Here is a 16,239-nt window from a genome sequence, read left to right on the forward strand (position 1 = left end):
ACTGCATAATACGCTCGCTGATCTTCATAACTGTATAATACACTCGCTGAAGTTTTGCTCTTTTATGGGGCGGGTTGATATATGAGACCGGTAGTCATTAACGTTAAGTATGATTGTTGCGTAACCAGTTCATGATCATGATCTGACCATTCCACGCTTGTGAAAAAGCACCAGTTTTACTGGGGATTGAAGACTTCAATTAAGGCCTGTCACGCGGCCTGACACTGTGCTCGTTTTATGTATCTGCCAGCTTTCTCATCTCAGTGAAAACATAAGCCTCTTATTCTATGAGAATCTGAAATGAAGAATACAAGCCTGACGGTGAAATTAAGACAATTAGAGACTGAACGAAGATTTATGTAGATTTATTATGGATTTCAGCTGATTAACAAAATTAACAAGTTGAAAGTACACAAAGATGGAGAAAAGTCTCGTATAACCTGATATATATTTAGTAACTTTAAACCAAGGCAAGAAGCAGTCATAGAGTCAGGGTGTTAGTGTGAGAAAAATTCCTGGACAGAGCCAGAAAGGGTTACAGATCTGAGCCAAGCAGAGCCCAGAACTGTAGAGTACCCATTCTTTATAATGCTCTCCACAAGGAAGTATGAAACTGGGAGGAGAATGGGATGTAATGTTCCAAACTGACATGGGCAATAAGGAGCCTGGTCCCTTTCAGTTTTTCATTTCTTCAACGTTCTCAACTTCGCTGGATTCTTCCACCACTTTGCCATCAACCATGGTCTGGGTGATCACCTTCACAATCTTCCTGGTCCTAAATTCCTCTGCAGAGCAATTATGTCATGTAACAGTGAGAATATGGCCCAGGCAACAAGCTAAGAAAAAGGTATTATGAATTCTTCAGAAAAACGGAATTCATATCTTCATAACCATAGACACAACCATAGACTCCCGAGGCACTAATCTGAGCAACAGCAACATTACATTGTCGATAAATTGAAAGGAGTGTCTTAAAAACTGACAGAATTAGCTAGAAGTTAACTTTTTTCATGACAATAAGCTTGCATTGGCTGTCTTTCGAGGAAAGACAGACAGTGCTGAGCATGGATTCCGCAGTGCATCCTTCGTTCAGTGGATGACATGACTGGAGATCCTTGGCAATGTGACAGTGTTCCATGTCAATCATTCCTACTAGCTGTAGCACCAAGAACCTCAGGAATATTCCTTTGTTCCATGATTATAAAAGAAACAAATGTACTTACTCTTGGCGGGAGCGGGAGCGGGGGCGGGGGCGGGGGCGGGGGGTGGAGGTGGAGGTGGTGTCTCCTTGACCCTGAAAAATGAAACACAGTGGCTATGAGCCCAACTTACTATGAGTCTGACCTCCTCTGAGGAACCTAGAAGAATCTACCATCTACAGATAACAGAAGAGGGGGTATCCCCTTCAGTAATATCATATATAATATGATGCTTGGTTTACAAAAAAAACCACATACTATAAATATATATCATCACATAATTTAAAGTTTTTTTCTGACACCCCTACCCTCCGTTAATGGTTTAGTCTAAACTCCTGCAACTTACTTAGGTGGGATATGTGCTGTCACTTGAGTCACCTGAGTCACCTGCTTGACTTTACTTCCAGACCTGCGAGCAAAGAGGCAACAGACATAGTGAGTGGTGGAAAGTTAGGATGTTTGTGAGAGAGGCAGGGTGCAGCCAACATACCACAAAACACGAATATCACTCTATATATTGTAATTGTAACAGCAATAGTTAAAACAATACCTAATAGTGCGACTACAGAATCACCTTATGATGCCATGTGACATCACACCTGATATCCATCCTACTCACATTTCCTCGCCTTCCAGCAGCCGCCTGTAGGTGGCGATCTCCAGCTCCAGGTTCTGCTTGACGCGTAACAGCTGCTCGTACTCTGCCTTGTTGCGCTGCATGTCAAGCCGCAGCTGGGACAGTTCGTCCTCCAGCTGCAAGAGGATAACCTGCAGTCGCTCCATCTCCAAGGAATATTTATGGTTGGTCTCACCCAGGTTCCCCTCGAGGACAGCCACCTGGAAGAGACACACAGCCATGGTGAAATTCCTGCATTCGTGACAACCTCAGCAGCCATAACCTTGTTTACCATAGTGAACTGACAGACGACATTCAAACAGCTCTGATATCTCCTAAACCAATGCAGCCGTTGCCATGTGCAGAACAATGAGCTGTAGAAAGGTGTCTTCCTGTGCCATCAATGGTGACACAGATATGTCCTTGGCATTGTCAGGACAGGCCAAAGCACCAGAATTGAATAATATTTCTCTGCTCTCTGAAGACAACAAAAGGGACAAACGAACATCAAAAGACCGAGCTACATCTGACCCGACAGCATTCAGCTCGGTGACAAATCTAGAGAGGTGGTTAAATTGTTCCACATATGCAGTTATAACTCACTGAGGTAATTAAGGTTAACTGGATAGTAGCGAAGGTCCCAGTGGAGCTGTGTTCATTTTCTCAAGTGTGAGAAAAGTATTGGATTCCGCCCAGACAAACATGATACCCTATTGAGAAGAGTCAAATAAAGCCATCAGACTCTGCTAGAATCAATAGTCCTCTGATACTGTTTCCACATCGTAAAATTAAATTTGATCTTTTGGTGCTTTTTTTGTCTGCCTTGAAAGAGATATTTGCAAGCTTCCTAATTCTTGCTGGCAGCTGTACAGGGCATACTGTAGCAGCCTTACAGGGAGATATTTTGTTGCAGATGGCCTGCGTTAGTGGCTCTCGTAGTGAGCTAGCTATTCTTCTCGTGATTTGTTTGCATAAAATAACAACTGTGGAATAATCAGCAGAATACCATACCAAGCCATCGATGTCTGTCATATAATACGAGTATCGGTAATCAGAAACTGCAGCCAGGTGTACAATAATAAAGCCGAAGAAACGATTATAGGGGTGTAGTGGTGAGTTTCATACATTTTTTGCAAATTTCACATAGATGCCTTTGTTCAAGTGGATGCCAGAATATTTTCTGAATCATCACATTTCTAGATATACTAGATGCCAAGGTTCTTCGACATTGTGTCATGTTAGAAGCAACGGCAAGTAGACCAGGTGAGACGGACAGCTGTGTAGGGAGAAAGTAAAAATAGCCGGATAGGCGGGACAAATCAGGGCTTCACCTGCTTCCGCAAGCTGTCCAGCTCCACCTCCAGGACCTGCAGATAGCGCCGTCTTTCAGTGAGCTCGTTCTGGGAGGTCATCAGGGCCTCGTTGTTCCCCTTCAGTTCGCTCTGCACCGGCTCTAGCTGCACGGAGGTAAACAAACAAAAATGAGTCTTAAACCAACGACAACATACATGCGCGCCCACCCACACCGGAGGTGACCCACTGACCTTTTTCTTGAACCAGAGCTCCGCCTCCTCCTTATTCTTCCGAATAATTCCTTCATACTGGATCCTCAGCTCGGACATGATGACCCCGAGGTCGGGCCCCTGGGCAGATTCCACCTCTACGTTCACGTTTCCACTGGACAGACGGGCTTTCAGGGCAGCCATTTCCTGAAACGGGAGAATATGAGGGCTGGCTGGTTATAACCTGCCGTCATGAGCAAGAGAGCATTTCTGGGAACTCATCATTCATAATTAATGTTCTTTCCAAGAAAGACCGGCATGGTTATTAGCTTCCGGGGAGTGTTTCCACCCCACCCAACTAATCAAACACAACCTGGGCTCCATGAACCTCCAGCCTCTACACGCCAAAGGAGAAGAGGAAGAGCCAGCTGTATCCTCCTCAGCTCATCCCCGTGTGGCCTTTGATCCATCTCTGCACCAGCACCTTGGATTTGCTGGGACAACAAACCCAGAACTCTGGCCTCCTTACCTCATCGTGGTTCTTCTTCATGAAGAACAGCTCCTCCCTGAGGTTGTCCAGGTCTCCCTTTAGCATAACAATGATCTGCTCGTGGTCTGACTTCGCTTTCCTCAGCGCCACGCAGTCTCTCTCCACCGACTGGCAAAGGGCAGCCTCAGCCTCCCATCTACGTACATACACATGCACACAAACGTCTCTAGTATCATGTAACGGCATGGTTATGAAACTCTGTAAAATGGATGTGCACAGTTCAATGATCCTACAGCGGCGTGTTACCATACAGCATTGACAAACAGTCAGAGACACGTCAACTTGGTCAGAGACCCCTAGGCTATTTGAGTTATTAGCGCACCCCACCCCACACCCAACCCCCACCCACCACCCAATGAGAGGGCAGTGGCAGCAGTGAAAGTTGTACACCGGTAAGGCATTTTCCCTTTTTGCGGCCCCTTCTTAGCACAGGCCCCAGGGCTGCAGTCTGGGTACGCCCCTGTAAACAATACACTAAGCTAACAATGTAAGGCGCTGTAATGAAAGACTATAGACAAAACACCATTTAATCTGTACCATTAAGGCCAAGCAAAGCTCACACTCAACACTCAAACACATTTATGGATTTTGTTAAATAGGAAGGCACTGACAGGAGACATGTGACTGTAAAAATGTAAAAGTCTGCAATAAGCATGGAATGTAGGTGTCTGTTTGGTTTAACCCAGTCAGAGGCAAAAAAAACCCCAAAATGACAGGAAAGTGAATTTCTCATTTCTCCTATTGGTTATTCTTTGGTAAAGACTTTGAGATGCCTTTCTCTAATTTGTAATCAGTGGTTATTTTTTTAAATGCAACACTATGTCATTGTAGTGCCATGACAGATTTTTCTTGTGATGTTAATCAAACAGCAAACAACATCCACGGTGAAGTATTATTTTAAGGCATTGAGACTTTTGCCCATTTATGGATTATCTGTCTTCCTCCATTTATTAAAATGGAAGCTATCTGCTTTTCAGTTTTATTTGTTTTTGTTTGTTTGTTTGTTTGTTTGTTTGCTATTTTAAATATCATTAGCAATTTATGTTTAATGCAGTTTGACAAAGTGAGATATAAGGGGTTTCATTTAATTTAATATTTACCAGAAGTAATTTTAAATAATAATAATAATAGTTATAGATCTTCCTCCATATGTGACTCCAAAGGCCCTCCACTGAAGGGCGATTTTTTTAGGTACTGCGAATTTATGAACTTTACTGTTATAGACTTTACAAGAACTTTTCATGATTCAATATTCAGTATCAACAGAATCATTGTTTTATCAGTTACCATGGTAATTATGAGAAAGAACTGTTCACCCTTTGGCGATTTATTAAAAGCTTAAAACGTTAAATCTCTTTCTTGGAATGCTTATAGAGCTAAGCATGTCTTTGTTACACTAGCAGGACCTGAATGTCTACTTCGAATTAAGTGAATTTAAAGGAAAAATGATATAAGGATCCCTATTGATACTTGAATAAACAGCTGTGTGGCGTGTTGTGTGTGGTGTGATACAGAGCAGCTATCATTGGTCTGTTCTGACTGCTTGATCCATCCAATTCTTTTGTGAACAAGGCATCGAAAAAATCACTTTTGTTCCGTTTCAGCTGTCATAACTCATGTCACCCTTTTCTATGAAATGCAATATGAACATAACAATTGCGATGTCAAAACCAAAATCAAGCAGCCTTACGACATCTCAGTTAGACCCTCAAGTGAGCAAATATGTACGCCACACCCTATTAAGACTCACTTGATTCTGAAGTCATCTGCAGCCAGCTTGGCATTGTCGATCTCCAGCAAAATGCGCGCATTCTCCATGGTTTTGTTTTTCACCTGGCCAACAATGGTGGGAGTGGAACACCAGGCATTAGCATACTTCTCTTTACGGTCAACACTGACTTTCATTTGTCTAATGTTATTGGGAAAGTCAGATTGCATTATGGGCTCTGATTTGACTATAAACATTTCTACACAGGGTGGTAGAAGGTTAGAGCTCAACACAGCGGTTCTCATGGTTCATGGGACACAGATTACACTACACAGCTCTCTGCGGGGCCTGTGGAATGCTGGTATCCCGGTATGTTTTCAACACATGGGTGAATGTGCCGAATCGCAAAAGGGGGCACTGACCTCGTTTGAAAGGGCTCTCGCCTCAACCATCATGGCCTCGATGTCACGTCCCTTGGGAGCTCGTTCCATCATCACCTGTTTGATCTTCTGCTCCAGCTCGGTGTTGGACCTCTCCAGCGAGCGCACCTTATTCAAGTACTTAGCGAGACGGTCGTTAAGGCCCTGCATGGTCTCCTTGTCGTTGCCCACGACTCCCACGCCATTGAGGGACAGACTTGCCAGGGAGTTGAGGCCGTTGCCCACAGACAGGGAGCGGGACATGGAGACGTTACTGACTGAGGAAGCGGCAACGGGTGCCCTGGATCGGACGTGTCCAGCATCCCTCAGAGACAGGCTGGATATAGAGGCCTGCCTGTTGCTGGAGAAGCTCCGGACGGACCTGGACGACATGGTTTTCTGTGTAGAGGAAGGTAGAAAATAAGGGATTATAAGAGGAAACTCTATAAACCCTTACTTCCTTTGGTATAATTAAAACACTTTTATCAGAGATATAAACAAAATTCCATTTAAAATGTAATATCTATCACCACAGTGAAATGGAAAACTGTTACTAATCGCGGAAATTAATGATATTGTGTACATCTCATTAAGCCCCGTATGAATTCTGCTGTAATAAATTAAACTATTTACTCAGTGTCATAGCCACAATGCCTGAGGTCTATCTGTGTCAGTCACACACAGGATTTGTGGCGTCACACTGTCAGTACAACATGCTAAAATGCCTTAACATGTCAAAAGATAAACTTCTATCAGTGACTGAGTTCATCAGCCCAGAGAAAAGAATTCATCATATCTGTTGGCATCAGCTGTACCCCCTGAACAACCACAAGTGACTCACAGCTTTTGATTCTTAACGGAATAATTCCACAAACCTTGCAGTATCATAAAATTGGAGCAATAAAATTAATAACACGTTTTGTATAAAATCAAGTAATTTGTGCGTCATGTGACGGAAGCCGGATGTAAAAACAATGCCTTCAATTGGCCAGGATGATGGGCCAATGATGAGGCAGCAGCTGAGCAAGTCAAGAACAATAAGCAAAGCTCCAACACCCAAAGTCCTGATGGGAAGAGAAACCGAGAAGGAAGGGGAAAGAATACTTACATTGAGGAGTGGCGATGCAGAGGGAGAGTCCGTGATGGACACTGTGTTCTGATCCTGCGACACAGGTCACCCTTTTATAGAGACTAAGTCAGCTGAGAGGGTGAGGCCAAAAGTGAGGGGCGTGGCCATGTAACTGGATGGGGGGTGGAGCTAAACAAAAAGACATCCTACCCCCCTGCCGTGCAGGTCGAGGAAACCTGACACCTGTCCCACAGCCCTAGGGGAGATGGAAAAATTCACTATGCTATAAAAGAAAGGCCGGCGTTTTTTTAATCACACATTGACGTCGTATGGGAGTTTTCCCGGCTGGGGCTACAGGAATACTTTTATATTAACACAAACATATTTACCATTTTACACAACTGTTTTTGTCTCCACATATCTCATTTCGCGTGAATGCCGTAAGGCTGATGTCACAAAGCAGAACTGCAGGCTTGTATTTTTTCTGGCATGTTTTTGGATAAACTGATAACCTGTTGCTTTAGCATGAGTGCGCTGGGTCTGTGTTTCCTGCTAGTTTCTGCTGGCTGCAAGTGTTTCATTCATGCGTTATATTGCTCTTTCCTGAGGAAGCTGTTAAGTTTGAGGGATGCTTTGTGTAACTTGAGGGTTGCTAGTGCCATTTGACAAGGCTGCTGCTATTATGACATCATAAACCCGGGAAAAAGGTAGAGACTGGGTGGAGGTATGATACCGTAAACAGCTGACGTATGACGGAAATTATTGTGGGCTAAGTTTTCTGATGGAGACTCGTTTAGCAAGTTTTTGTGTAGTTATACAGAGTCCCTCCCATTTTAGGCAGGAAATTAATATTTGTTTTTGTGATATAACTCTTTAGCAATAACTCTATGAGTCCTGCCCCTAGTGGCCAAAATTTTGTCGAGTTACGACTTAGGAATATTGACTTTCTGACAAGTTCAGGTTACACATGCTACTTTGTCTGACACTTAATAAAAGTAAGTCGGTCTCCTGTGATTTCTGATAAATAATTGAGCTTCTATTAAACATATTTCATTCTCATAGCAATAAAATGCATTTGCTCTTTTAAATTCTCCTTTGTGTTTTATAAAACATTTTTTTTTGCCAAAAAGTGACTTTGATTCAGTTCAGTAAAGTTCTACGTGGAGCACAATTGTGAAATGGAGCACTTTCCATAGTGGCCTCACTTTCTATGTCTATGTAAACCAAACAATGTCTATGTCTCTCTTCTGGTCACTGGCCTCAGACTGTCTGTGGTGTGAGTCTTGGTTTAACAGCCGTTTTGCCTTCAGCATCCAAGGTGCAGCGCGGAGATGTCAAAACGCAGGTGCTCAGTCAAGCTTTCTTCCATCTCACCCCCGAATTCTTTATTAATATTAATAAACATAAGACTCTGCTCCTTTTGCTTCGTTATGTGAACTAAGATGCCCAGCTGACCTTATGAAACGCCTCCTATGGACGCCTCCTTGACGCTAAAAAGTTTGCCTGCCACATGTTTGTAAGCAGAAGCACGTGGTATCAGCAGTATTCAACATTCTGAGCAAACAAGTTGAGCTGGCTTTTTTTTTAATATAACTATTATATACGTATAGTTATACAAAAATATATTACCTACAGAGAGCATCCCCTACAGACAGTAAGCTGGGGGAGACATAAAGAATAATCAGCACATAATCTTTGGTTTTCTATTAAAATCCCCAGTGGGGATCAATAAAATATTTATATTATTATTATTATTATTATTATTATTATTATTATTATTATTATTATTATTAAGATCATAAATGACCTGAAACTTGTTTGTTTCTGGGGCTGGTTAATTATCTTAGTAATCTACAATTGACACATACAAAATCTTCTATAGCAGACTATATTATTACCATTTATTTAATATAGTACTTTTACATACTAATATTCTTCTTGGTTTTCTTATTTAAAGTAATGAATGCCTAATTTATTTGCCTAATACCATTAGGTACTTAGGTACTCCTGAAGGTGATCCTATTCCTAAGTTTTCTGTTGAAACCCAAAGGAAACACACATACCTTTGAGTGCAAATTCTGAAAGAGGATAAATGTGTGGTTTACATTGGGAACATGATCTGAACTGTTTGATTACTTGTTAGAGGGTTCTTGGGAAAAACGTAAGTTGCGTCCCACCCAAGATTACATGACAATGAAACGTTCAGCATGAAGATTTTCTATAATTATGATAATGATAATAATAATTAGCCTTGTACAAAATGAGCATAGATATGTCGTTAGACTTCAGCTGCTTCCCAGGATCCTTATGGAACCACAGAACTCAAGTCAAGTGTGAAATTATGGCTTGGTTCCTCACGCAGTCTTCACTTAAGGCGCTGTCTCATACGCCTGGCCTTCAGGCAAAATACTCTTCACACCCATGTAATGATTTTCTGATGACTATTAGATGAATTCTGAGATCTGGCACTCAGATGAGGAAAAAAATAATCATGTTTCATGTTTGTGGCCCTGAAAGTGTAATTTATACGGACTGTGTGTCTGTGTCCTTTGTTGTCCTCGTATTTATACCTTGGAATTAAGCTGAGAGTTCTTTGTGAAGTGTTCTGGAGTCTTAAGTTTGCTCTGTTTAGTCTGATGGGCTGGTGCATATGTTGGCATGATCTCTGCAAATACTTGTCTTTTAACAAAAGATAATTTCAAAGAAAACATATAAATAGTCTGCAGCAGAACGTGAGTACACAGATTAAAAAATAATTAAAGGATAAATGTTTGTACAGATTAACACCCATGTTTGTTATGTGATGGAAAACATCACTTAAACAGGTTAGGGTAGACAGTCAGCAGTTACTTGTGTATCATGTATTTCAAAGACTGCAAAGCATTCATCTTCTGAGAATGTTACAAGCAGAGAAAATTGTTTAGGTGTGGCATGTTGCAATCCTGCCAGGCGGGTAAATGTTAACTTTAATGGTAAGTTCAGTGGTCTGAAAGGAATTCTGAAATTCCTCCCCATTGAAATATGTGGCCCAATCACATTCAGAGTCTCCTCATTAGAAACACCTGCAATTAAGACAACAGCAAGTGCACATTTCTGCTGCCAGGCTTTGTTTCTATCTGACAGGTCATCCCAGTTTCCCTCCCTTTTAATAATAGTTGGGCCAAGAAAATACACCAGAAATGCCTTAACTTTTTCTAGTGCTTATTGTAGCATGAGCACAGTCAAATTAACTTCTTACAACGGAGTAATTAGCAGTTTTGCATGTTCTTTTTACATTTTCCTTCAGACTAATCTTATAGCTTGAAGGGGGGGGGGGGGTCGGGAATTAATTATCTGTCTTAGTTTAAACCGAATAGTGATTAAGATTCTGCATAGCAGTATAGCCAGATCCTGAAGAATCTGACCGCATGGTGGGCTGTGATTAGGTGCAGATTTGATATGCTATTTTCCACTTCAAAATGTTGCTGTTTTATGTAATATTTGCCTTCATAGAAACGCAAAGATTATATGATGTTTTGCTAGATGGAATTTGGGGTTTAGCTGTAGGGCGGTTTGTGGCTCAGTGGGTTTGGATAAGGTGCCCGCGATCAGAAGGTTGTTGGTTTAAATCCTGGGGCCCTTAAATCCTAAACTGTCTGACTCAGCTTTCTCAAAAATATAAAAACACCTGTTAACATAAAGAAAAGCTGTTTACAAATAAAAAAAATGAATGATGGCTATTTTATAGAATATTTCAAAAGACATGTCTGATTTTCAGTGACGCTGAAGCTAACTAGCAGATTTAGCACAGTGTAATATAGCTCCCCCTGGAGGACACTAATCCTACTTACAGCTATGAGCAGCCCGACTGCGGTCTTGTCATATTTCAGCTCTCTTGAGTAGGTGGTAGAGTCACCATAACCAGTTTCCAGTTTTACAACCTGCTTTGGAAGTGGGCAAGGGGGAGCTGCAGGGAAATCTTGGTTAGGTCCCTTCACAGACCACACTATTATCCAGGCAAACAATGGCGAGAACGGGAGCCATTTCCCCTGCTCAACAGCGGCCCTGAGATTGCCGGAAAGAAGAGGTAACGATGATGAACAAGGCCACCATCACAGAATGTATTCTGATGGAGGTGGTTGTGGTTAGGACAAGCATTGGTGCCCACCTGCCACTTGCCAGGTCTTTGAAGCTTCAACCCTCCTCAAGTGAAGCTGCACCAGATTCCTTTTGCCGGATGCTAAATAGCAATGGCCACATACGTCACGGTAACACTGGTTACACTTGCCTGCTTATCCATCCATAAGTCCACTTCACCATTACAGCTCCCACCCAGATCATGAGACCTCAACTGTGACGACGTCTTACTTCAGACAGTCACAAAATAATTGCCGAGGAACAATAATGTGTGTGCAGAATGTACAAGAAGCACTTCAAATCCTGTGTGGACATGCCACAATTTAGCAGACTGAATAGGCAGACAGGTTTGGTAAGAAAATAATGTTTTTGTAGTTCTATTAATTATACTTAATGCATTTATTGTAAAAAGAGACAACATTCAATGTATAGCTAATTTACTTGTAATGAAAGATGATAAATAGATCAAGCAGCTTGACACAGGAATCTTCCCTCAACAAAAGTTAGGCTCTTTGTTTTGATATTTCTGAAGTGATATGACACCCGATTATTGAAAGAGTTGCAATATTTTCTATGCTTCATTCTCTTGCTCTCAGGTTTAAGCTGGATTTCATAGTGCAGCACCACATGTGGATAAGAAGCATCGAGCGCATCTGCATTCAGTCCATCCACAGCTTATGACAGGTATCTATAGCTGTTCTATGTATTCTGTTCTATTCAGTTCTATTTTATTTTATGTTTAGAAACTGGGGATAGACAAAATAACTCAAATGCCTATCAAGACACTAACACCAAAGGCTCAATAAGCAGTAGGGGCATCCCTTGCCTTTAAAAACAACATCAGTCAGTACTCTTGGAATAAGATGCACATGGACTTACACGATCAACCATAACATTAAAAGACCTGACAGCTGAAGTGAATAACAATGATTGTCAATGGTGCTATTATATATTAGGCAAACAGTTAACAGTCAGTTCTTGAAGCTGGAGAAATGGGGAAGCGTATGGATCTGAGCAACTTTGACAAGGGCCAAATTAAGACGGCTAGGCGACTGGGTCAGAGCATCTCCAAAACAGGAGGTCGTGTGGAGTGTTCCTGGTATGCAGTGGTCAGTACCTACCAAAGTGGTCCAAGGAAGGCTAACTGGTGAACCGGCGAACGGGTCGTGGGCGCCCAAGGCTCATTCATGCGTGTGGGGAGAGAAGGCCAGCCCATCTTGATCCAATCCCACAGAAGAACTGCTGTAAAACAAAGTGGAGAAAAAAGGAGAAAGGACTCAGAACACACAGTGCTTTGTAGCTTGCAGTGTATGAGGCTGTGTAGCTGAAGACTGGTCAGAGTGCCCATGCTGGCCAAATGTTTACAATGGGCAGGTGAACATCAGAACTGGACCATGGAGCAATGGAAGGAGGTGGCCTGGTCTACATCATGTGCATAGCTGGGTGCATATGCGTCATTTACCTGGGGAAGGGATGGCACCAGGATGCAGTATGGGAGAAAGGCAAGCTGGTGGAGGCAGTGTGATGCTCTGGCCAATGTTCTCCTGGGAAACCATGGGTCTTGGCTTTCATGTGGATGTTACTTTGACACATACCACCTACCTAAACATGCAGACCAAATACACCCCTTCATGACAACAGTATTCCCTGTTGGCAGTAGCTTCTTTGAGCAGTCCAATGTGCCCTGCCACACTGCAAAAATAATTCATGAATGGTTCGAGGAACGTGAAAATAGAGTTCAAGGTGTTGACTTGGTCTCCAAATTCCTTAGATCTCAATCTCATCGAGCATCTGTGGAATGTGCTGGACAAACAAGTCTGATCCATGGAGGCCCCACCTCACAAATTTCAGGACTTAAAGGATCTGCTGCTAATGTCTTGGTGCCAGATACCACAGGACACCTTGAGAGGTCTTGTGGAGTCCATGCCTCAACAGGTCAGAGCTGTTTTGGCGGCAAGAGGAGGACATACGCAATATTCGGCAGGGGGTTTTAATGTTATGACCGATTGATATATATTCTTTGGGCCTTATATGACCAAGTTACCATGGGGCCTAATGGCTCCTATGACATGGCTGTCAATACTGACAGACATTGCAGGCTGGAGGCATCATTCGGCTTTTTCCAAAGGTAAACCTGTCTGGAGGTAGAAAAAGGGTGAATGATGACACGTGAGGCCATGTAACTTTTTTCATTGCTCAGGGGTCCAGGATTTGTCCTCCTTACACCAAGTTATGTGTCTATGTTCATTGACCTTCAACCCAAGCTGAATGACAACCCTGCCATAAAGTCTAGCTTTACCTGGATGACAGAGATGCTGGTGCAATTCTGCTCCTCTTTGCCAAAACAGTTTGTCTCTGTTTGGCATATTTAAAATTTATTGGCTCTGTTCCCTTTGGCAATAATTTAGTTTAGTTTTTTTTTTTTTTTTTTCCAAACTTCAGGCACCAACTATTTGGAACATAAAGAACATATCAAAGTTCTGATTCTCAGACCTCCTTTATAGCTAATTGTATAGTACTGCGAATAGGCATTCAGCCTAATATAACTCAGCTTTGTGGATACTTTTGCATTTGTAATTTACTTACAGCAAAGCTGACGTACCTTTTCCTGTGACATTATTTGTCCGAACTGCTGCACACATGTTACAAATGGAAAAATTAAGATAATAACCCAGAGAAGAAAATTAGCTACAAAGCCTTTCTCAATATAGATATATCAATAGATATGTATACTGTATATACCCATAGATATATCTATGTTATTGACACAATTAAATAACATTTGTCACTATAGTACACTCTAAACTGTGCCAAGAAATGCATGCTGCAGCATCAGCAAAGCTAAATAGCAAAGCTTCTGCAGAAGGAACAATTTAAATAGTTTGAACAATACCAGGTACCATAGTTTTGGTACGGTACTTCCAGTACTTTTCCCTTTTCCATTGACTTCCGGTCGAGTACCAGTAGCACAAGCTCCAGTACCTAAATAGCTGATAGCTGGAAGACTCCCAAAGGAAGAGGAAGAGCAGGCAAAGCCCCAGATGCCAGGGGGACAGGCGGCAGCCCTGCCCGCTAAGCCTCCCGACACTCTCAGCATTGTTCGCCAAACAAACGACAATCTGCAAAACACCTTCTTCAATGCGCTTATTATCTGGCTTTTTTTGCAGGCTGTTGTCAGCATGCCTCCCTAGTACAGCTCACACAAAGAGAAGATCCAACATAATCTATCAATGACAGTTTTATCTCTGTGTCCGATCTACATCAAAGGTGTCAGTTCCTCAATAATGATTACTTTATGGCCTCGTAAATTTGCCTGCACACAGCAGGCTTCTCTTGTCAGAGTGAAAGACAGTTCTTCAACCAGCTGCTTATCTTTAGCGTCTACAAATCAACCAATTTCTGACATGGCTGACACTCAAACAGAAGACTTTATTAAAAATAAAATTTTCACCAATATTTGACATCAACACATAAAATGAACGTGTAATGATTCCAATCTATGTCTTGTCTGTTTTCATTTGCAGGCTGATTCTCCAAGGGAAACATTGTAGATGTATCTTATAAATAACAATCTTTGCTTTGCACTCAAACATTCTGCTGTGAAACTTGTCACTTGGTTCCTGATTTATTTTCATCTTAATTAGGTTTGGGTATCGTTAAAATGGGACACTTTCTGAAAATTTGCTTTCTGGAAAAATCATCTCAATGTCTTGAAACCCAGCCTGACACATTCTAAATACATTAATGGCCCTAGAAACACTTTATAAAAGAGAAAATAAAGCGTTACTAATCACAAATATTAACTACGGAGTTTAACTGTCCTATTTTGCCCCCCCACACACACACACACACACACACACACACACACACTGTTAAGCCGGTAGAGTGTCAGAAGGAGAACAAAAGAAGAACATTTTAAAAGTATTTGCCACAGTCTCACAAAACAACAAATAGGATCATTTAGGTTATGTGTTTAAGTGGTCTATCTAAGGGAGGGGTTCCCAACCTATTGATGACCGCAAACTGGTTTCTGTTCTAAGTTCTAAAGACCAGTAAGACTTGTCAACCTGAGGGGATTGTCGGCAGTCCTCGTCAATTAAATTTGCAGAATGATTGAAGGCCCGGTCTGAAAATAAAATTGCATCCAGTGTTGTAATAATACATTTATATTATATTAAGTTATATTAAGTTATAGGTTTTAACATTTCGTTACATATATAGAAATTTTTGCAAATTCACAACCTAAATCCCAAGTTTCCGTCTAAGGATAATAATAAATAATAATAATTAAATATTGATAATTAATGAATAAATATTAAGACAATATGAGGATAATAACTTGATAAATAAAACAGCATGTATTTCAGCAGCAGGGGGCGCTGTTATTCCACATTAAAATTATTATTTTGAAAGCCCTAATTTTCCTGCTGACAAACATAAAACTATACCACATATAGGTATTAAATTCATCCATCCGTTTTCCATACCAGCTTTTTCGTGGGGGTCTGGAGCATATCCCAGAAGTTACGGGCACACACCATTCACACACACATTCACACCTACGGGCAAGTTGGTAACATATTAGCATTACAGTAAAATACAATGATGTTAAAGCTATAGTTTCCATCTGCCACTTGTTGGGCTTGGCAAAGTGCTTACGACTTTAGAGTTTTTTCAACAATGGATGCCATATTCATTAGACCATAGCATTTTGAGGGCAGCATCACCAGAACGGGTGTCACAGTGATGCAGTGATGCAGTGAGTAGTACTGTCGCTTCACATCTATGCAGTTGGAGATTTTAATCCTGACACTGCTTGCTACATGCATGTTCTACTGATATCATGCAGGTTTCACCCGGGGTGCTCCAGTATACAGTCATGCAGCTGGATGAAACGGCATCATTGCCCATAAAAATGCCCATAATGCCTGAGTATGTTTGTCTGTATTCCCTGCAATGGACTGGCATCACATCTGGGGTATTGTCCCACTTATTCACTGCACTTCCTGGATAGCAATAGAAGATTAATGCATGCATTTCATATGATGATGATGATGATG

At 41.6% G+C, this 16,239-nt stretch overlaps 1 protein-coding gene across 1 annotated transcript; it reads right to left on the reverse strand.

Annotated features, from left to right (window-relative positions):
* Nucleotides 1-349: 349 nt before the first annotated feature.
* Nucleotides 350-7,191, reverse strand: krt1-c5 (keratin, type 1, gene c5). The gene is made up of 10 exons (XM_023792283.2): nt 7,103-7,191; nt 5,998-6,393; nt 5,618-5,700; nt 3,847-4,003; nt 3,360-3,524; nt 3,147-3,272; nt 1,819-2,036; nt 1,546-1,608; nt 1,224-1,294; nt 350-785 (listed from the first exon to the last, which is right to left on the reverse strand). Exons 2-10 carry the CDS (start codon nt 6,385-6,387, stop codon nt 676-678), a joined length of 1,383 nt encoding a protein of 460 aa, XP_023648051.1. The 5' UTR covers nt 6,388-6,393; nt 7,103-7,191; the 3' UTR covers nt 350-675.
* Nucleotides 7,192-16,239: the final 9,048 nt, after the last annotated feature.

The sequence above is a fragment of the Paramormyrops kingsleyae genome, chromosome 2 (genome assembly GCF_048594095.1).
Source record: "Paramormyrops kingsleyae isolate MSU_618 chromosome 2, PKINGS_0.4, whole genome shotgun sequence".
NCBI lineage: Eukaryota > Metazoa > Chordata > Actinopteri > Osteoglossiformes > Mormyridae > Paramormyrops > Paramormyrops kingsleyae.

Coding starts and splice junctions, on each gene's coding strand:
- krt1-c5 (XM_023792283.2), bottom strand. CDS start 6,387: ATGTCGTCCAGGTCCGTCCGGAGCTTCTCCAGCAACAGGCAGGCCTCT. Junction 4,004..5,617: donor GCAGATGACTTCAGAATCAA/GTGAGTCTTAAT, acceptor GTATGTACGTAG/ATGGGAGGCTGAGGCTGCCC. Junction 1,295..1,545: donor ACAGCACATATCCCACCTAA/GTAAGTTGCAGG, acceptor TTCATTTTTCAG/GGTCAAGGAGACACCACCTC.